The sequence below is a fragment of the Oculina patagonica genome, chromosome 9 (assembly GCF_052425735.1).
Source record: "Oculina patagonica isolate OP01 chromosome 9, crgOcupat, whole genome shotgun sequence".
Classification (NCBI taxonomy): domain Eukaryota; kingdom Metazoa; phylum Cnidaria; class Anthozoa; order Scleractinia; family Oculinidae; genus Oculina; species Oculina patagonica.
In genome coordinates, this window is record NC_135766.1 from 5,323,526 (window position 1) to 5,343,251 (window position 19,726).

Consider the following 19,726-nt stretch of genomic DNA (forward strand, 5'->3'; position numbering starts at 1 on the left):
AGTCTCTCTCACGTGGCCTAAGCGAAAGTCTAAAAATAAACATCCTCGTGGGAAAATACGTCACATGGACAATGTCACGAACAATGTCACGCTCAGTTTCGGAAGTAACACAATTTTTTGTAACACCGGTACACGAAATATTTTGTCTTTCGTAAGCTGCAAGATGCAAGAAATGATAACTTCAAGAAGGGTGGTTTAAATTTTCAATAATCGTGCAATTTTGAAGCATCTAAAATGGCTGATGCTGAGTCAGACAACGAATATAGTCGCTCGCGTTTGGTTCAGTCTGATCGAATGACGGGCAAAGATAGAATAGCCAGAACAGTTCTCGCCACGTTTATCGCAGCTCTCGGCCCGCTTAGCTTTGGTTACTGTCTGGGATATTCCTCTTCAGCTTTGGAGGATTTACAAAAGGCTAATACGCCTTCCGCAGTTCGTTTAACTGTTGAGCAAGGCTCCTGGTTTTCGGTAAGTTTGTGCTGTCTTTTTGCTGTGTAACTTATGTTTCGTCTGCGAGTCCCGAGCGCGGTATTATTTTGAGTTTGAATTAGAAATTTAGTTTCCGCAAAATTTCGTGCTCAGTGAATTGCTTTATTGAGTTTGTGCTAATATGTACGTTAAACAGTTTCTTTATAACGGTATCGCTGATCGGGTCGTAGCTTGATTAAAATTTTATGAAAGAGAAGATTGAATCTCGTGATTACTTGCTCGCCATCAACTGATTTCATTCCCAATTTCGAAGTATTTTATATTTCTTCTTATATTTCAGTTATTTCAATCAATCTTTATTTTCCCTATATCATTCTAAGTTCTAAGTTACGAGATTAACCATATTCTAGTTCGGTACGAAAGCCGAGGAGGGACATCACATTTCAGACTTCAAACTTAAGACTTCAGACTTCAGACTTCAGACTTCAGACTCCGAGTTGTTGAGTTGTTAGATCAGGCAGATCCACTATTTAAAGTCAGATTCGCTATCAAAAAAGTCAGATCCAGTTGTTAGTAATCGGTGTAACGGTGGAACGCGGGAACGGTGGAACGGCGGAACGAATTTTTTTTAAAATAACTTCATTAATTTATTGCTATGATCAAAATTAAATTAATTAATTCTCACTTACCTGGAACCATTTTTGTTCTTTATTTCACACACAATAGGCCGCAATATCGTTTATGGCTTATACATGATCTCTGTCTGGACTGTCACACGAGACAAAGGGTTATAAGAGTTATGCAAATCGAGAAAAAGAAATTCCTGGTTTAAATGGATCTTTTGGACAATTTGGCACTTTCTTGCTAAAACTGGACTTAACTTTTATTAGGTAATTTACGCGCTCTTTCTAATCTAGTTTGTTTGTTTGTCCAGTTTTACGTAATTAAGTCCAGAGGTCATGTATAAGCCATAAACGATATTGCGGCCTATTGTGTGTGAAATAAAGAAAAAAAATGGTTCCGGGTACCGCTGTCTGCAGGTCTGCAAGGTGGGAATTTATTAATTCAATTTTATTCATAGCAATAAATTAATCTGGATCTGACTTCAAAGAGTGGATCTGCCTGATCTAATAGTCCGGCGGCTTAGCTCGAAATTTTAGTTGAATTGTGCACTTTTTGATACAAGCATGAAACTTGGCACAATGAAAGTGGTCACCAACAGAAATTACTTCAGATATAGTGCCAAGCCCGAAAAACACCAGTTTCCATGGAAACCTTAATTTATTAACCCTATTCAGACCGGGCTTTTTTGGATCTTTTCAGACCTCCGTAACTTCCAGAATATTTAAGCAATCACAATGAAACTTGGGGAATATATAGTATGTCCAAACACCTATCTTTTGGAATACGTCACATGGGAATATGACGTCACATGACGTGACAATTGCATCATAATGTCAAAACAGCCGCCATCTTGGATCCGCCATCTTGGATTTCGAATTTTTTCCAAAACGTCATAAAACCGCCCAAAATTACTGCAAAGTACTCAAATCAATAAAACTGTGCTTAAAAACCGTAAAAGGATGAAAATAATTGCATTAAAATTATTTTTCATTAATAGAAACACAAAAATTACATAATTGGGAAAACATGCCTGTCAAAATGCCGTTGCCGTGGTGACGTCAAGTTCCTGACACAACAACTTACCCTACCAAATTATTTACAGATAAATTTTAGATAAACTCGCAAAGTTTGGTAGCGTTTGGTTGAATCTTGAAAAAGTTATGAGCGTTCAAAGTCAGCGCGGGCACTTTCCGCCCCTCCCGGTCTGGATAGGATTAAAATCAATGAAATTTCGTGAAATATTTGTTTGTCCTTGTTTATAGACAAATACTATTATGCCAGGTAGTGATACCAAGTCGCACGTACAAAATTTAGAATGAAATGCTGTAATTTAGACTGTTCACAGCCCTATATTTTCCAATTTTTCTTCTGTTAGCGAACGGTTCACCGATCGCGAGAGACCTGAACGCAAGCGCAAAAACGAAAGACGCGAGGGAGCAGAGGGCGGGAACGAAAAATCTTTTCCCATGCAATAATTTCCTATTAAATTATTGGTATCAAACAGATAGTAAAAAATAACAATTGTAAGCCTAATTAAAAGCATTCATATCTGTATTTATGAATAAAAATCAACAATAAAAGGTTTATAAAAGTACAAGAAAAAATACTTTGTGGGGAAGGGGCAGGGGGGCCTCTCGGCTGAAAATTTCATTGCTGTTTACTAGCTGAAAATAGGAAATTGGCGTTGGCACTATATCAAAAATTGATTAGTATGCGAATGCTTGTAATCCTGCAAAGGTTGGTGCTTAAGCCGTCGGACTATAACAACTCAACAACTCGGAGGTCAGCGGAAATCAAGCGAAGTCTGAAGTCTGAAGTCTGAAGTCTGTAGTCCGAAGTCCGAAGTCTGAAGTCTGAAGTCTGAAGTCTGAAATCTGATGTCCCTCCTCGGCTTTCGTAAGTTCGGGGGCCGGTGCACGGGAGCCCTCAAATATTTTTGCCATCGAGTTTTGAAATTTCGATTTATGCTGGAGATGGATCATCCATCTGGGACGAACTTGGGGAAACAACGTTAGTTTATGTAATATAAATAGTTGTATAAATACTGTCAAGCAGACAGATTTGGCCAGATGAACTATCTGCTTAGTTTGTCTTGATAGATGATATACAGAAATAACTTGTCTGAATCAATTGATTCTCATGTTTGCCCATACTTTTACAAAGATGGATTACCAGATGAACTAACGTTGTTTGGCCAAGTTTGTCTCAGATGGATGGTCTGTCTCCAGTGTAAATCAAATCAATTTTTCCATTGGTTAGCAACTGTGTCTTGTAGTAGCATGTGTCCATACAGCATTTCTGATGCTCTTTGACAGTTTGCATCAATGACATACCGGTATTCATGTTGTGGCTCAATTGAAGAGCTCCGGGGAAGAACGGCCCCTGGAATTTCTGGCTAATTCGAACATTATCGAAACAGCTCCAAATTACGCATGCAGGTTTGTTTACGTGTGCTTAACACTGTCCTGTGTTTCATTTCGCTGGTCTTTGATTCGTTTTCAAAAATTACGCATGCAAAAAAAAAGATTTTGTAGCTTACATTGTCCACAGTAATCCAGCACTAGACATTATTCCACGCATCGCGTGTGCAAATCTTGCCTCGAGGAACTTTATTACAGTCGTCCGGGATGTAAAAACAGCGTTTCACAAACCAACTTTGCCGACCGCCATTAATTTGCTCCCAGGCGGTAGCAGCGAGGGACTGGGACTTGCTATTCTATTGTGACGTCTTAGTCACATGTTAGGGTTTCAAGTGCAGAGAAGAATCAAAGGTCTCTGTGAGACTACGACTATTTTGCTATGGTTTATCTGTTGGCAGTCAATTGTGGTATGGAGTAGTTCTTTTTAAAGGGTGAATTAGGCTTTTCACTTTGTTTAGGAGTGCAAGTGTTGAAATATGTAAATTTGTGTTGTCCTGGATATTCTGGTTAGTTTATTATTAGGAATGTAGGAACGGTGGAACGGCGGAACGGTGGAACGGTACGGTTGATGGGAGGAACATTGTAAAATGCGCATTGACGTATTTTCTTAAAAGGCAGTATGTGTGAATTTTGTAAAACGCAGAAGTGTGAAACATTTTAAAAAGTGGCAACAACAGCTACCAAAACAAAGAACCATTTCAATTAAAAATACGCCAATTTAAGGTAAAGAAGGCGTCGAATAATGATTATTTGGGGGGGGGGGGGGGTAGGGTGAAGTGGGGCATAGGTTCGAGATAAAGAAACGCATAAAGCCGAAGTAAGTTAAGAAAGCTGTTAAAAGGGAAATGAAAGTTCCTGAAGTTAATAAGTTTGTACTGAGAAATTTCTAATGGAATCACAAGAACAAGGGGTTTCTATTAAGGTAATTTATCCAAGTCAAACCCTGCTCAAGGTGAGCTGTTGTGAGATGAGCTACGTGTTCTCTTATACCACATGGAAAGTAGTTGTTGTCATCTTATCGCCAAAGTTAAGGTTTGTTGGGCGGGTTTAGTAATTGGATGGGGTACCAATAGGAAACGCCTTGTTGTTAAATTTTGTTGTTGAGTTTTTGAAATCCTTTTTGTCCTTCAAAGTGTTATTGTGTTTAACAAATTAACTGACAAAAAAGTAACAAGCCAAAAAAGAAAGCTCAAAAAATGAAAAAATTTTAACCCCTTCTTATAACATAAAAATGCACAAAAGACCATGATGCATGTTTTATTTAATAACTCAAAACTTATTTACAGCAGTTAAAGTTTCAATATCACATTAACGAGCTAAACATTTCGTTTTTAAGAGTAACACATCGGCTTATGTAAAAGTTATCAAGTTTCCAAAAAAAAAAATTCAATCACTTTACAAATTTGGAACTACAACAATACATTTTCCTTTTTCTAAGATGAAAACTAACCTGAAAACCTGAGAAAAATCGACCGAATTTCAAATTAACTACCAATAAATTGTACTGCGTAAACACAAGGATTGCATCTCAAAAACCATGGCAAAGTATTAAAACTTTACATTTCCAAATAAATCATTAAAGACACATAATTTATGATACAAGCGAGGTTTTCAATCTAAAAAAAAAGGTGATCCAAAGAGCATTTTGTACCATTTGGAATTTTATCTATTTATACGCAGAAGAACCCAACGAAACCGCTCCACAAAATTTCCGCTCTGCAACCTGAACTTGAGCTGGCTGGCAAATTTAGGAATGAGACTGTTCGCTTGCTGGGACGGTTTTCCTTGGAGAAAACTTGCTGGGATTTTACAAAATATCGATGGTACCTGGGGAAAATGAACCAAAACCTTCTGCTGGCTAAAACAGAAGAAAACGACGCGCGGATTTATAAACGAGAATTTAATAACTGACTAACTTGTATTTGTAAACAATAAAAAGTAATTGTTGACTTTATTTCTATTGTTTCCGTCGGTTATTCTGCTGTCACTGAAGAGGCAAAACAGGTCTCTTTCTTTTCTGTATGTAATATGAGCATGTGAACGATTTTGAGTCAGTTGAACAGCGCGCTCTGCCCAAAGCTAATGTGTGGCTATCTATAACCAGCGTTTTATGGAATAACTACGTATAGGATAACCAGCTTGACCGACATAGTTCTTGGTGAGTATCGATTGTTCCGTTTTCTCTGCCGATTAAGCAGCCTTGAGCAGTTTGAGGGGCGCTCTATGAATAATATCGTGTTCAAATTTTCAGCTGCCCGGGGCGATGGGATGTAAAAAACACACACAAGTTATTCAACAGCATACGCAACAGACCGAAACACGTGCGAAGCAACAAGAAAGATAATTTACCTCAATTTCTAGCTTCGAATATAGACCCAAATCTCCAAGTAACTTTCTCTGACACTCGAAAAACGTTTCAGATCATAATTCCTTCTCAAAGACCATCTTAACGAGCTTTTAAACCCTATTAAAGCTCGTTAGACCGAGACCGCCATATTGCTGAAGGAATAACTTCTGCAAAAATCGTCATGTAAGGCACATTAAAGTTTCTTGGCCGGAATCACTAGGTAATTGGCGGATAAAATTCACTTCCTGTATACCAAACTTGGAGGAGAACGGAAGTAACGCGAATTAAAATAATTTTGGCGATTTACGGTCTAATTAGACCAAAAATCTGTTTCAAATTATAAGAAAGAATAAAATCTTGGGTGATAACTTAAAAAGAAGACTTCATCTGTTTAGTTTCTAACTGAAATTTATAAACTGTCGGGCTTGCTTATACCCTACGTCAAAAACGTAATGTAAACCCGGTTACGGATTTTGGGAAGCAGGATCCGTGTTTTCCACCACCTATGTACTCAAACAATTACCGGAAATTCGTTTTATCTTGCTGTGCGTCCATTGTGTAAATTCAAAAGCATCGCTCACGAAAACATACTAAGGAAATTCAGGATTAAATACTAAAACTGCCATACCAAAAATTCATAGAATGTATCATACCGTAGAAATGGAATAAAGTGGTAGCTTATCTCTCTAAAAAGAAAAAAAAACTTCTTTTTTAAGGGGAGAATTTTATCTCAACTGGTGTGTCAAGGGGTGTGTCAGCATTGATAGCAACTAAGACAACGGAATAGCGTAAACGGCTATAAATAAACACGGCAGAACAAAAGAAAACACGTGTTAAAAAAAATTGAACATAACAGAAGTGAGAGAAAAAAAAGAACGAAAAGCGTAGCACTTTAAAAATTGTACGTTTTGGCAAACGATGGCAAATGAGCATGACAAGACGCAAGCCTTAGATACGAGAAGTTCGGTCATTTGAAATGACCGAACTTTGATCCGGACTAAAGATAAAACAATAGAAGTCGCTGACAGATCTCACAGCAAGAATTGCTTGAACGCTTTGGTTAATGAACGCGTAATGTCAATCACACGTCAACGCCTTGCACGCTTAAGAAACCCAGCCGCGCAATTTAAGCGCATGACTTGTACAATGGTTGAGGTCACACTAGTGCTTTTTTTACTATAGTAAAGTCAAGTTTACTATAGTTAAGCCGATTTGTAGTGTGACCGGCTTTTTTCAGTTTACTATGGTAAATGTAATCGTAGTCTGTCGCGATAGCAACGGCGGCAGGATGAAAGCAAAGTTTACTATAGTAAAACGACCTGAAAAGGCATGGTTTATCGCGCGTTTATCTTAACTTTGTTTATTTAGTAATGGATTGTCTAAGTTTTGACATGAAATGTCTTAAAGCTCCGGAACCGTGAAATGGTTGCGCCATTTTCATTTACATGCTTTATTCTTGTGTTCGGATCAACACAGAAGCAACGCTAGACCTTTTATTTCAGTTGTCATAAAACATTCGCTGAAAATATGTCTGACAAATGCCCGCTCTTCTTCGCCGCGCAGAAGCTTGTCTTCTCAGCATTCGCCTTGCGAGGAGAGCAGTGGTAAGCAGTGGGTAAGTCGTGCCGTCGTCTGCTCAGAAGAAAATACATGTTCAGGACACTAAATCTGAATCTCTGAGCTTTCTGGATAGCAGCGATTAATAGAAGAAGAGCAATAATCGTAAGGACCACGCGTTCTGAATCAGGCGACAAGCGAATGAAAGTGGAATGTCTGAGCATATTTGTTTTAGTCATCAAATTGCAGTTTGATTGACATCATTTGGACAAGAAGCCATCTGGAAAATGTAAAAGTCAACAAGCACAGTTTACCATAGTTAACTTTTGTTTACTTTTTTTTACTATAGTAAAAGCCCTTAACCACAGGAAAAGTCTAAGTGTGACCTCAACCAATATCAATCGCTTCCAGCAATTTACAAGGCGAATAAAAAGCAATACATTGTAAAGCTTTCGGGAAATAACGGGTGCGTTTTCAATTAGCCCTGCTTTAAAAATCTTACGAACAGTTTCCCAATAAAGCTGTTTTAAAAAAACATTACCCTGTTTAATTCTGTTTAATTATTTATTTTTTTGCTTGGCGGCTCGTACTTGGCGGTCAGATTCTCTACACTGATAAAAAAAATAGGAGACAATAGTGAAAACATCGAACCAGATGAGGCGTTAGTAGTCCTCATGTTACCTCGAACTGTTTGAGGCGTATCACCCGCCAGTTCTGATAGACAAATGTTAAACTGCGTGATTAGTTTTTTTAAGGTTACATCGAACTGTTTGAGACGTGTCGCCCGCCAATTCTGATGGACAAAAATTAAGCTGCGTGATTAGTTCTAGCTAGTTCTTCGAGGTAACATCGAACTGTTTGAGGCGTGCCACCCGCCAGTTCTGATGGACAAAAAAATTAAGCTGCGTGTTTAGTTCTTCTAGGTTACATCGAACTGTTTGAAGCGTGCCACCCGCCAGTTTTGATGGACAAAAAATTAAGCTGCGTGTTAAGTTCTTTTAGGTTACATCGAACTGTTTGAGGCGTGCCGCCAGCCAGTTCTGATGGACAAAAAATTAAGCTGCGTGTTTAGTTCTTCTAGGTTACATCGAACTGTTTTAAGCGTGCCACCCGCCAGTTCTGATGGACAAAAAATTAAGCTGCGTGTTTAGTTCTTTTAGGTTACATCGAACTGTTTGAGGCGTGCCGCCAGCCAGTTCTGATGGACAAAAAATTAAGCTGCGTGTTTAGTTCTTCTAGGTTACATCGAACTGTTTGAGGCGTGCCACCCGCCAGTTCTAATGGACAAAAAGTTAAGCTGCGTGTTTAGTTCTTTTAGGTTACATCGAACTGTTTGAGGCGTGCCACCCGCCAGTTCTGATGGACAAAAAATTAAGCTGCGTGCTTAGATTTTTTAAGTTACATCGAAATGTATGATTAGTACCTCTGGCTATTTATTTAATAGTATACCACTTAATGTGTAGGAATGTACCGACGTACAAAGGAAATCATATTGATATCTCAAATTAACATGATTAACAATCGTTACTACCGTTGGTCTGGTTGATATGTGGCCAGTGCAGTGGGTTATGCTGTAGCATATAGCACGCAAACAAATTTACCGATTTACTGAAGAGTAGAATTCAGCGTTGCGCAAATGGCTATAAACTATGATTTCTAGCAAATCAGTGTTTTGGTAATCGAAATTACAGTAATGAGCATTATTATTGAATGGATTATTTTCATTTAAGTTATGCATGGCTTTTAACTTTTCTTTGCCGGATACTTTTTGATATACAATGTAACTGACTTACCTGGAATCCTCCTTCAGACGATGGCCAGAAACCGAATGGACGAAGAGTGAGCTGAATAAAATCAACTCGATGGGTCAGGTTGCACACATATTGAGCGCGTGCTTTCGCACAAGAATGAAACAGGCCTTTTTCATCGATGCCCGAACGATTTATCATGCCCCTCCAAAGGGAAAGCTATGTACATCGGCACCCGTCAACAAGATCTCGAAATATAATGTTTTGAGAGGCGAATGATTTTGTTGACGGCACCAGCGCCCGGATCATATAGCCATTTCGACTTTGCCAAAACATGCTTTACTGTATCGATCCACAAACCGATTATCTTGTCATAAATGAAAATTCCTACTTCAAGAACATCCCGCCTTACGAAATCGAAGTCATCAAGTAGCTCGAAATAAATCAGCTCTAGCAAAACTAATACATGTTCCCGCGAAATATTATAATTTATTCTGCCGCCTAGAAAGAAAATTGATCTTTCGTAATTCCGATCATTCGATCCACAGCGTTTTTGACATGTTACAACACCTTCCGTAACCACAATGAGAAAGCCTCTGCGTGAAACAATTGGCGTCTATAGCAACAACGGCTTCCAACAGCGCACCAAAAAATATCGCTTGCGTCTCCTCATGTAACCAGTTACTGATGGCAAAAATCACGAGCATAAATGAGAATTGCCAGATACTGCAACTGCGTTGATGTTTCCCCACTCGCTTACCAACCGCAGTGCGGAAATACTTCAAAGACTAAAAGCGAAACCATGTAGCGATAACTTTATCGAAAAAACATCTGTACCACATGACACATTCATACAAACAATCAACGCAAGATTGTACTCACTTAGCACTCAAGGTAACTCTCTTGCTCCACTGAACATGTCTCTTTTCCAGAGTGAATTCTTCCAACGGTGAAGAAAAGTTTATGACAACTGTCAAGTTCAGTGCTATTGAAAACAAATTTATTGAGCAGTAGATAGAGCTCTATTGCTCCTTTAAACTTCGTAAACCGTTGAAAACCACTCCACTCCGCAACAGTTAAAAACCACTGGAATTTGTATCCGTTTATGTTATTTCATTAACTTCACTCTTGCCAAACTAAAGCATTAACGTGCGTATCTTTGTACTGATAACTTGGTACTAATGGATAAAACGCACTCTCCAAGAACTTTCCTTTTAATACAAAGAACAAAACGTTTTTAGACAGTTTATGACCGATTTGGCTTGCGTATGCAAAAATTACAGTTATCTTCAATCCATGACGCCGCAATTTGAACCCGAAAGTGTTTACGCAATACTAATGAGAGCCCCTTTCATCACCTACAGCGGAATATGTGACAAGTCACGTCTTTAACACCAGCTCCCCAGTGTTATGTTGACCCAAACATTGGAAACCACCCCCAAATTGCTTGTGCCGGTCTCACCAGGCTTTGAAAACCAACAAGAAAAATACCATCTTTGGGACTTAAAACGATAAGGAGAAATATAGAATTTTAAAGTGGCCTTAAAACGGAAAACCATGGACTACAGAGTGCTAAAACATTGTTGATGAAGGATTTATCTTTCCTTCCACCGCCGCCATGCTGTAATGGTGCTTACAAATGCGTTTTGAATTCAAAACACTGACTAAATGCAGCTTATCAAATCTTTTAAAAACGAAATGGTAATGTACTATTATTGCTTTGAACTTGGATGTAATTTTTTGAACGATCGGTAAATCCATTTAGTGTACAATTGACTTCAAAAGCTGGCTGCTAAAATTAAACTTCGCTTTCAACATGAACATGTGGATAATTATTTCAGCCGTGCAGAACAGCACGGTGCGACGAATTTCGATACTCTGCCACTTGTTAACACATTTTTTTCTTGACTTCATACGAACTAAAAATAAATTCTAAACAAAGTTTCTTTCAAGGTTCTCTTTGGGAGTCTGAATTCTGTAATTTTGTAAGCATTTTTAATGCTTTTTCACGCCGTTGCAATTTGAACCCGCAAGTGTTGAAGCAATACTAATGAGAGACCCTTTCATCACCTACAGCGGAATATGCCCTTTCCCACCCTCCCTGGAGTTTTTTTGGTTCTTCTATTGTTCTATAGATAATAACGGCAAATAAACCAATCAAAATCTGTTTTCTGCGCATATTTTTAGAGAACTCTTGGGGTCCTAGAAGAAGGTTTTTCGTATTATTCCGTGCATTGAAATCGTACAAGGAAATCGTAGAGCCGCGCGGGTTGTATTTACAAACTTCCAAGGCCTTGTTTTGATTCTGAACAAGAAAAAAAAACATATTTGGGACTTAAAACGGAAAGGAGAAACACTATAGAATTTTAAAGTGGCCTTAAAACGGAAAACCATGGAGTACAGAGTGCTGAAACCTTGTTGATGAAGGATTTATCTTTCCTTTCACCGCCGCGAAGATATGGTGTAATAGTGCTTACAAATGCGTTTTGAATTCAAATCACGGAGTTAAACAAGGACCAATTGCGGCTTCTCAAGTCTTTTGAGAACGAAATGGTAATGTACTGTTATTGCTTTGAACTTGGATGTAATTTTTTGAACGATCGGTAAATCCATTTAGTGTACAATTGACTTTAAAAGCCGGCTGCTCAAATTAAAACTTCGCTTTCAACATGAACATGTGGATAATTATTTCTGCCGTGCAGTACAGCACGGTGCGAAAAATTCCGATACTCTGCCGCTTGTCAACACATTTCTTGACTTCATCCGAACTAAAAATAAATTCTAAACAAAGTTTCTTTCAAGGTTCTCTGTAATTTTTTGAACGATCGGTAAATTCATTTAGTGTACAATTGACTTCAAAAGCCGGCTGCTCAAATTAAAACTTCGCTTTCAACATGAACATGTGGATAATTATTTCTGCCGTGCAGTACAGCACGGTGCGAAAAATTTCGATACTCTGCCGCTTGTCAACACATTTCTTGACTTCATCCAAACTAAAAATAAATTCTAAACAAAGTTTCATTCAAGGTTCTCTGTAATTTTTTGAACGATCGGTAAATCCATTTAGTGTACAATTGACTTCAAAAGCCGGCTGCTCAAATTAAAACTTCGCTTTCAACATGAACATGTGGATAATTATTTCTGCCGTGCAGTACAGCACGGTGCGAAAAATTCCGATACTCTGCCGCTTGTCAACACATTTCTTGACTTCATCCGAACTAAAAATAAATTCTAAACAAAGTTTCTTTCAAGGTTCTCTGTAATTTTTTGAACGATCGGTAAATTCATTTAGTGTACAATTGACTTCAAAAGCCGGCTGCTCAAATTAAAACTTCGCTTTCAACATGAACATGTGGATAATTATTTCTGCCGTGCAGTACAGCACGGTGCGAAAAATTTCGATACTCTGCCGCTTGTCAACACATTTCTTGACTTCATCCAAACTAAAAATAAATTCTAAACAAAGTTTCATTCAAGGTTCTCTGTAATTTTTTGAACGATCGGTAAATCCATTTAGTGTACAATTGACTTCAAAAGCCGGCTGCTCAAATTAAAACTTCGCTTTCAACATGAACATGTGGATAATTATTTCTGCCGTGCAGTACAGCACGGTGCGAAAAATTTCGATACTCTGCCGCTTGTCAACACATTTCTTGACTTCATCCAAACTAAAAATAAATTCTAAACAAAGTTTCTTTCAAGGTTCTCTGTAGTAGTCTGAATTCTGTAATTTTGTTAGCGTTTTTAATGCTTTTTCACGAGGCCGCAATTTGAACCCGCAAGTGTTGACGCAATACTAATGACAAACCCTTTCATCACCTACACCGGAATATGTGACAAGTCACGTCTTTAACACGAGATCGGAAGTGTTGACGCAATAATAATAAGAGACCCTTTCATCGCCCACTAAGCGGAAAGAACTCCCTTGAGAAATTAAAACAGTCCCTTGAGAAATTAAAAAAGTCCCTTGAGAGTAGACAAGAATGTTCCAAATTTTGCCCACATCACTCCTAATCTCCTACTTCTGCTTGTAAACAAGCAAAATAGTCGAAAAAATGGCGCATTTCTTGGGAAAATAAACTACTGGTTCGTTTGAGTGCAAGTGCGTCCACTTGGCGGTTGAAGGACATCATTAAGTCTGAAAACCCGTAAGTCTCACAGCATTTCTCGAAGAAATGAGAGATGTTCGGCGATTGTTTTGTACAATAGTGCCTTTTAGCGCTCAAGAGAAAGTTGTCTGACAAAGGCCGGCGGAGCCAAGTGGTAAATATTAAAGTCTAAAAAACACAGATCTCTCGTCGGGAACTATGTCAGCGTGAGTTTTGCAGTGTCCCCTTGGGTGCTGCAGCGACAAAGTTACCGAGAAGCGAACTGGTTTTAGACTTAAAAAATTCTTTAGATGTTTCGCAGGGTACGTTCCCTTCGCAAAATTTTTTCTGTGCCTCATTAAATATTCATCAATCAATAAATCAATCGATTCGTGCCTAGTTTATCTTGTTTTCGTGGGATTTTGTAGATGTGTGATGATGTAAGGAGTGGAGATAGAAGTGGTCAGAGCAAGCCGGCGGCACTTTACTGAAAGCAAAACTAGACTATAAAGTGGCAACACCAGCAAACGTATTCAGTCAATCAGTCTAACACAACAATCAATCTTTATTTCACTTTCACCTCAAATTACAGCTAACGGTAACAGATTAAAATAGTCTTGCCCGAAACAACAAAAATTAGCTCACCGCAAGCAGACTGCAGTAAAGGCTAGGCGCAAGCAAACTGGCGTAAAAGCTTACTGCACTAAAAGCGCAATCTAAACTTAACTTGAAACCTTAACCCTAATCCCTTGGGGTTAGGGTTAAGCTTTTTCGCTAGGGTTAAGCTTTTGTGTTAGGGCTAGGCTTTTGCATTAGGGCTAAGTCTGTAACCCTAATCTGAAACTCTAACCCCGACCCTAAGGCCTTGGGGTTACCTTTTGCGTTAGGGCTAGGACTGTAACCCTAAAAATTTAGCTGACTTCATTGTTTTGAGGAACAAAAGGACTTCTTCGTTTATCGTTTGTGAAAGAAAAGTAAAAAAGATGCCACGCCAGCAAAAACCTTGTCTTTTTGCATGCGTAATTTTTCAAAAACGAAAGAAAGACCAGTGAAATAAAACACAGGACAGTGTTAAGCACACGTAAACATTTAAACCTGCATGCGCAATTTGGAGCTGTTTCGATAATGTTCAAATTAGCCAGAAATTCCAGAGGCCGTTCTCCCCCGGAGCTCTTCAATTTATCTCTGGTTCAAATTTTATTATTGTTTTAAACTCATTATCATACATAACTATATTCGAGAAGATCAAAATAAAATAAAATTTGAACCAAGGTTAAAATTGGACCATAACATATACACCTCCACTCATCTTTGAGCCAATACTTACTTTCATTCAATGCATTATTGCTATAACTTGTTCAGGGGTTAATTGCTGGTTTACTTTTGAGAGGGCTCAATTTTCACATGGCAAGCAAACCTCCAAGATGACAGTAGGAAAAATTGAGATGGTGATACCCATGTAATGTGACCAAAATTTTGTAATATACATGTGTAATTTTTCTAATCTTTGAATTTCAATACATCTTTTTAGTCCTTGGTTACCAGTGGTGCCATTTTTGGAAGTCCTGTTGCTGGATGGGCGATTGACAGATTGGGTCGGAAAGGCACCATTATGTTGTGTGTTGTACCATTTGAGCTAGGATGGTTACTCATAAGTTATGCTCAAAACCGTTCCATGCTTTACGCTGGCCGTATCATAACAGGCTTGGCTTGTGGCACAATCTCTCTTGCTGTTCCAGTAAGTATCAGTGGTATTCAAAAAAGTATGGCTATTTTGCGTTTACTACATACCTATAGCCAGTTGCAAAATCCCTATTTCTTATAAAACCCTGCTTCTTGTATTAGTTATTGACTACTGAGAACAGGGTTGCCCGTCAAAGAGGGTCAGCAAATGCCAGGTTAACTGGTTCACACAATGGTTCAGGAGTCTCATTAAAGAAGCTATGTCAAGGGCATTTTGCAGATGTTCAATCTAAACTGTTAAATTTTTTATGACACCCAGAACAACTTGAAAACTTTGGCTAACATTTTAAATCGCAATCCATTTCCATCCGAGCCATCCACAGCCAAACAGGCTTCTAAACAACTTTAGTCCTCTAAAATAGCAATGTTCAAAAATCTGTTAAAATCCATGACATAACTAGTCCCTTTAAGTGCTAGCAACCAGCGAAAAAACGGCTAGTTCAGGTATTGAGTCGCCTTGTTGGTGACATAGCCTATGTGTTAAACAAGTGCTTATCTGACCGCCTATTATATGTCAACCATCTACTCTAAAACGTAGACAGAACCCTGTGGTTTATTCAAGAGTGCTTTGATATATTTCATGTGTCTCAACAACAACAACTACAACAAGGTTTATTTGAACTGTAAAATTACAAGTTGCAACTTAAACAATAAATAAATTAAAAAGTACATACAGTTGCTGGTAACCTAAAATAACTAAAAAGCTAAACTAGTTGGGTGACCACCATCCACAACCATGGTCACAGGTATTGGAAAATAATTATTCACACACATTTTGCCCCTCCCCACCCCTATGCAATGTTGTTAAAAAACATTCATCTGACACATGAAAGCCTCTTACCACTTGCCAACATTGAAAGGGGGAACGGGGGTACTGACACGTATTTAACAGTTACTATGGTGATAAATTCATGTTTTCAAGAGCGTTTCAACCAAAAATGTCCATGGTTGCAGATCAACTTTACAATTTTCTATGAAAATTTTTCGGTGAAATAAAACTTCAGGGCATCCAGTTTACTTAAGCGTTTTTGATTTCCTAAAAAGAAATTAAATATGCCAGTAAGGGCTTTTAAAAAGGTGGCCATGTTTGCTATAAATGTAGGTGAATGCTAAATCAAGGGTTTGAGTTCAGTTATTACTGGTAAGTGGTGCAATGTTAATCAATACATGTGGAGGGCAACTGCTAATAAAATATGGTGCTGTGTTTTTACGTAGGTCTACATTGCAGAGATTGTAGCTGCACGGCTGCGTGGTATGCTAGGTTCCGTCAACCAACTGGCGGTGACAATGGGCCTTTTACTGTTCTTTGTAATGGGTGTCCTGTGCAAGTGGAGGTGGCTGGCTTTTATTGGTGCAATTCCCCCAGTATTGCTCTTAATTCTAATGTATTCCATGCCAGAGACGCCTCGTTGGTCATTGGGAAAGAACAGGAGAAGTGAAGCATTGAAAGCTCTGCTTTGGTTAAGAGGTCCTGATGTTGACATTGAGGAAGAGTGCCTCACAATGGAGGCAACTCTTGGTAAGGCCAATTGCGAATCATTGTTCATGGTTTAGACAGGCAGAAGAATTGTTTTTTAAGATCAGGGTACATTTTATTTAATGTCAGGTCCATGGGAAAATATAATTTTTTTGTCAAAGTTTGAGAAATTCAGGGAATCTTCTTTTGAACTTGCTGTGGATTTTCATGATAACTCATCTGGAGCTTATCCCGGTTTCTGTAGCATTAAGCGTCTGGGAAATTTTCTATTTCCCCCTGAATGTAATGCTTGTCCATTGTAAGATCCCCCAACATTATTTCGCTGGTACCCATTCGTACACCTGGGTGGAGAGAGGCACTATGAGAATAAAGTCTTGCACAAAAACACAACACAGTGACCCCGGCCAGGTCTTGATCCCAGACTGCTCAATCTGGAGTCCGGCACGCTAACCATTAGGCCACCGCACCTCCCACCATTCATAGCAAAGCCCCTAAGCGTCAGCATTGGAGGCAGCCTGGCAGAATAGTTGGTCTGGTAGTTGGGTTCAAAGTACTCGATAGTCCCAGATTCAACTCCTCGGTTATGTTTGTAAATATGTTTGTAAACTGGTCTGCCTCCTGCCAGTTGAGATTTTTAACCCTGTTATGTTCATTCACAATAATTATTTGTTTCACATTGCCCTGAAAAGCCCAAGTCAGAAAGTATAATTATTATTATCATTATTATTATTGTTATTATTACTATCTTTTAATATTATTATTATTGTTAGCCCATACTAAACATATGTGTATGTGTATAAGATGCAAAGGGCTTTTTATATGGGGGCTCACTGTAGTAATAAATTTTCTTTTCTTTGACAGATCGTCATGAGAAGCCTCGGTTGCGTGATGTGCTATCACCAGTAATAGCAAAGCCCCTGATAATCAGCATTGGATTAATGATTTTCCAACGATTTTGTGGAATCAATGCAGTGCTGTTTAATGCTGCACATATCTTCGCCATCGCAGGCTTTTTAGATGGAAAGCTTGTCTCCATTGCAGTGGGCTTGGTTCAGTTCGTGGGAACAGTTCTGGCCTGTTTGCTCATGGACAAAGCGGGACGTCGAATTCTCCTGTGGACCACCGCACTTGGAATGTGTCTCTCACTTTTGGGACTTGGCATTTATTTTGAGGTCTACATCCCTCCACCAAACGATAGTGGCTCAGCTAGTGACACTGTCTCCTTGCTGGGCTCAATAAGTCATTCGGTACCAGCGAACAAAATTTCCTGGCTGTCAATCCTGTGCATTGGTCTTTTCAATCTCATGTTCGCCCTAGCATGGGGACCAGTTCCATGGCTTGTCATGTCAGAAATATTTCCCCTGCGAGCACGTGGCCCAGCCAGCAGCTTTGCGACCATGGCAAACTGGACACTGGCTTTTATTGTTACCAAGACATACGACTCCATGGTGATTGCGCTCAGCATCCAAGGAGTCTATTGGATTTATGCCGGATGGTGCTTACTAGGATTTATTTTTGTTTATCTTCTTATGCCAGAGACAAAGGGGAAAACCTTCGAGGAGATAGAGGCCCTGTTTGACAAGGATAGACGGGGCTATCAGGAAATTCAATGAAAATTCTTGAAAAAATATTTTAATATTTTCATGAAACAGAGTAAATGAATTTTTAAAACCTCCTTTAATGAACACCTTCTGTAAGTAGTAACTTATTTTTGTTTGACTGAGAAAATGACTACTTGTTTGATTTTCCATAAACGGACACCTCTCCAATTGGACAGTTTTTCTGTTCCCAAGGGTGTCCACTTATAGATTAGGTTGAAGATGACGCCTGAAAAATGTGTGACTACTCTAGTCAGGTACCCCGGTACCTCCACAAGTTTTCTGTTTGAAAATAATTTATTGTGTTTGTTGTTTGGGAGGGAAGAGAGATTTAAAATATGTGGGACTTCAGAATTATATTTTTGCCTTTGTACCTTATTCGTGTCTGGAGCCCTACTTTTATTAAAATAGATAAAAATGTTTTGCTGTTATTGTAATTATTAATACTACGTTTATCAATATAAATGATGGAGGCTGTGACTAAAATCAATTTTTGTACCTCCACAGTTTATGCACTCCATAAAATTTGTAAACTTGGATGTCACTCTTATTACTCTTGTGAATAAAAGAGTTATGAATAATAGCACAGTGGAAACTGTTTACTGTACAAAAATGATAATAATAACTAGAAATAGTTGACACTAGCTTGCCCCCGCAGTAAATCAGTTTTTCTTTTCTGTACATCCGTTTCTACAGTCGATTATTTCGCTTGAAACCTTGGCTGTTCTGTCGATTCATTCTTGGGCTTTGCTGGCGTAATAAAACCGCGCGGGATGTTGTGAGAACACGAGTAAATCACGAGCCGTCAAGTACATAGGTGTTTGATCAATTTGACCAATCAGAGCGCGCGTAGTATCTGAGTTATTTTATAAATAGCGATCGACTCAACATTGGATGCGCGCGTATAATACAAACACATTTTTGCAAGAAAATCTTTGTAGGTTTTTTAGGGTTTTTTTAATCAAACACATTAAAGAAGGAAAAAACTAAATAAGTTATTTACCGGCTTAGGGTCGGTCCATATAGTGAAAAACTGTGACCTCGGCGTTCAAGACCTCGGTCACAGTTTTTCACTATACGGACCTCCCAGCCGGCAAATAACATATATTTATTGAATCATTTAGAGTAAATTTTATATTTTATAGTAAATCGAAGCCGACGTAATGTTTCTCTCCAATCGATATCAATCAATCAATTAATCGATTGATATTGATAATCGATGGCGAATATTCGTGTGGTTATCGATTGGTATCGATTTCCAATAACAATCGATAGATTAATTTATATCGATTGGTTTCAGATTTTGTCACGTTTCAAAATCTACAAGCTGACGGAATAGGCGCATAAATACCTTATTGTTACTTATCTTCGCGGGACTTAATTTTTACTACTTTCCCCTGGATGGGATGCTTGTCCATCACAGGGTTTCCTCCCAGTTTTCAATTTGCTGGTACCCATTTATAAATTAAAGACCCACGCAAATTATTTTTAAAAGTTTTCTATCGTGTTTTTTTTTTATGTTAATTGCGCATTTTTGGCCAAATCGCGAAAATTAAGTCCCGCGAAATATGCCCGTTCCATTTTCGCTAAATTAAGTTACCGCGAAAATAAGTACCACATCTTTGTACGCATTAATTGTTAACACATTTCATTTTAATGCTTTGAACGTTAACAGGAGAAAAACAACGCCCCGTC

At 38.5% G+C, this 19,726-nt stretch overlaps 1 protein-coding gene across 1 annotated transcript; it reads left to right on the forward strand.

The window, feature by feature from the left end:
* The first annotated feature begins 131 nt into the window (after nucleotides 1–131).
* On the forward strand, nucleotides 132–18,626 carry LOC144666852 (solute carrier family 2, facilitated glucose transporter member 8-like). The gene is made up of 4 exons (XM_078528260.1): nucleotides 132–468; nucleotides 14,745–14,951; nucleotides 16,172–16,475; nucleotides 17,295–18,626. Exons 1-4 carry the CDS (start codon nucleotides 235–237, stop codon nucleotides 18,044–18,046), a joined length of 1,497 nt encoding a protein of 498 aa, XP_078384386.1. The 5' UTR covers nucleotides 132–234; the 3' UTR covers nucleotides 18,047–18,626.
* The last annotated feature ends 1,100 nt before the right edge of the window (nucleotides 18,627–19,726 follow it).

Coding starts and splice junctions, on each gene's coding strand:
- LOC144666852 (XM_078528260.1), top strand. CDS start 235: ATGGCTGATGCTGAGTCAGACAACGAATATAGTCGCTCGCGTTTGGTT. Junction 469..14,744: donor AGCAAGGCTCCTGGTTTTCG/GTAAGTTTGTGC, acceptor ACATCTTTTTAG/TCCTTGGTTACCAGTGGTGC. Junction 16,476..17,294: donor CACAATGGAGGCAACTCTTG/GTAAGGCCAATT, acceptor TTTCTTTGACAG/ATCGTCATGAGAAGCCTCGG.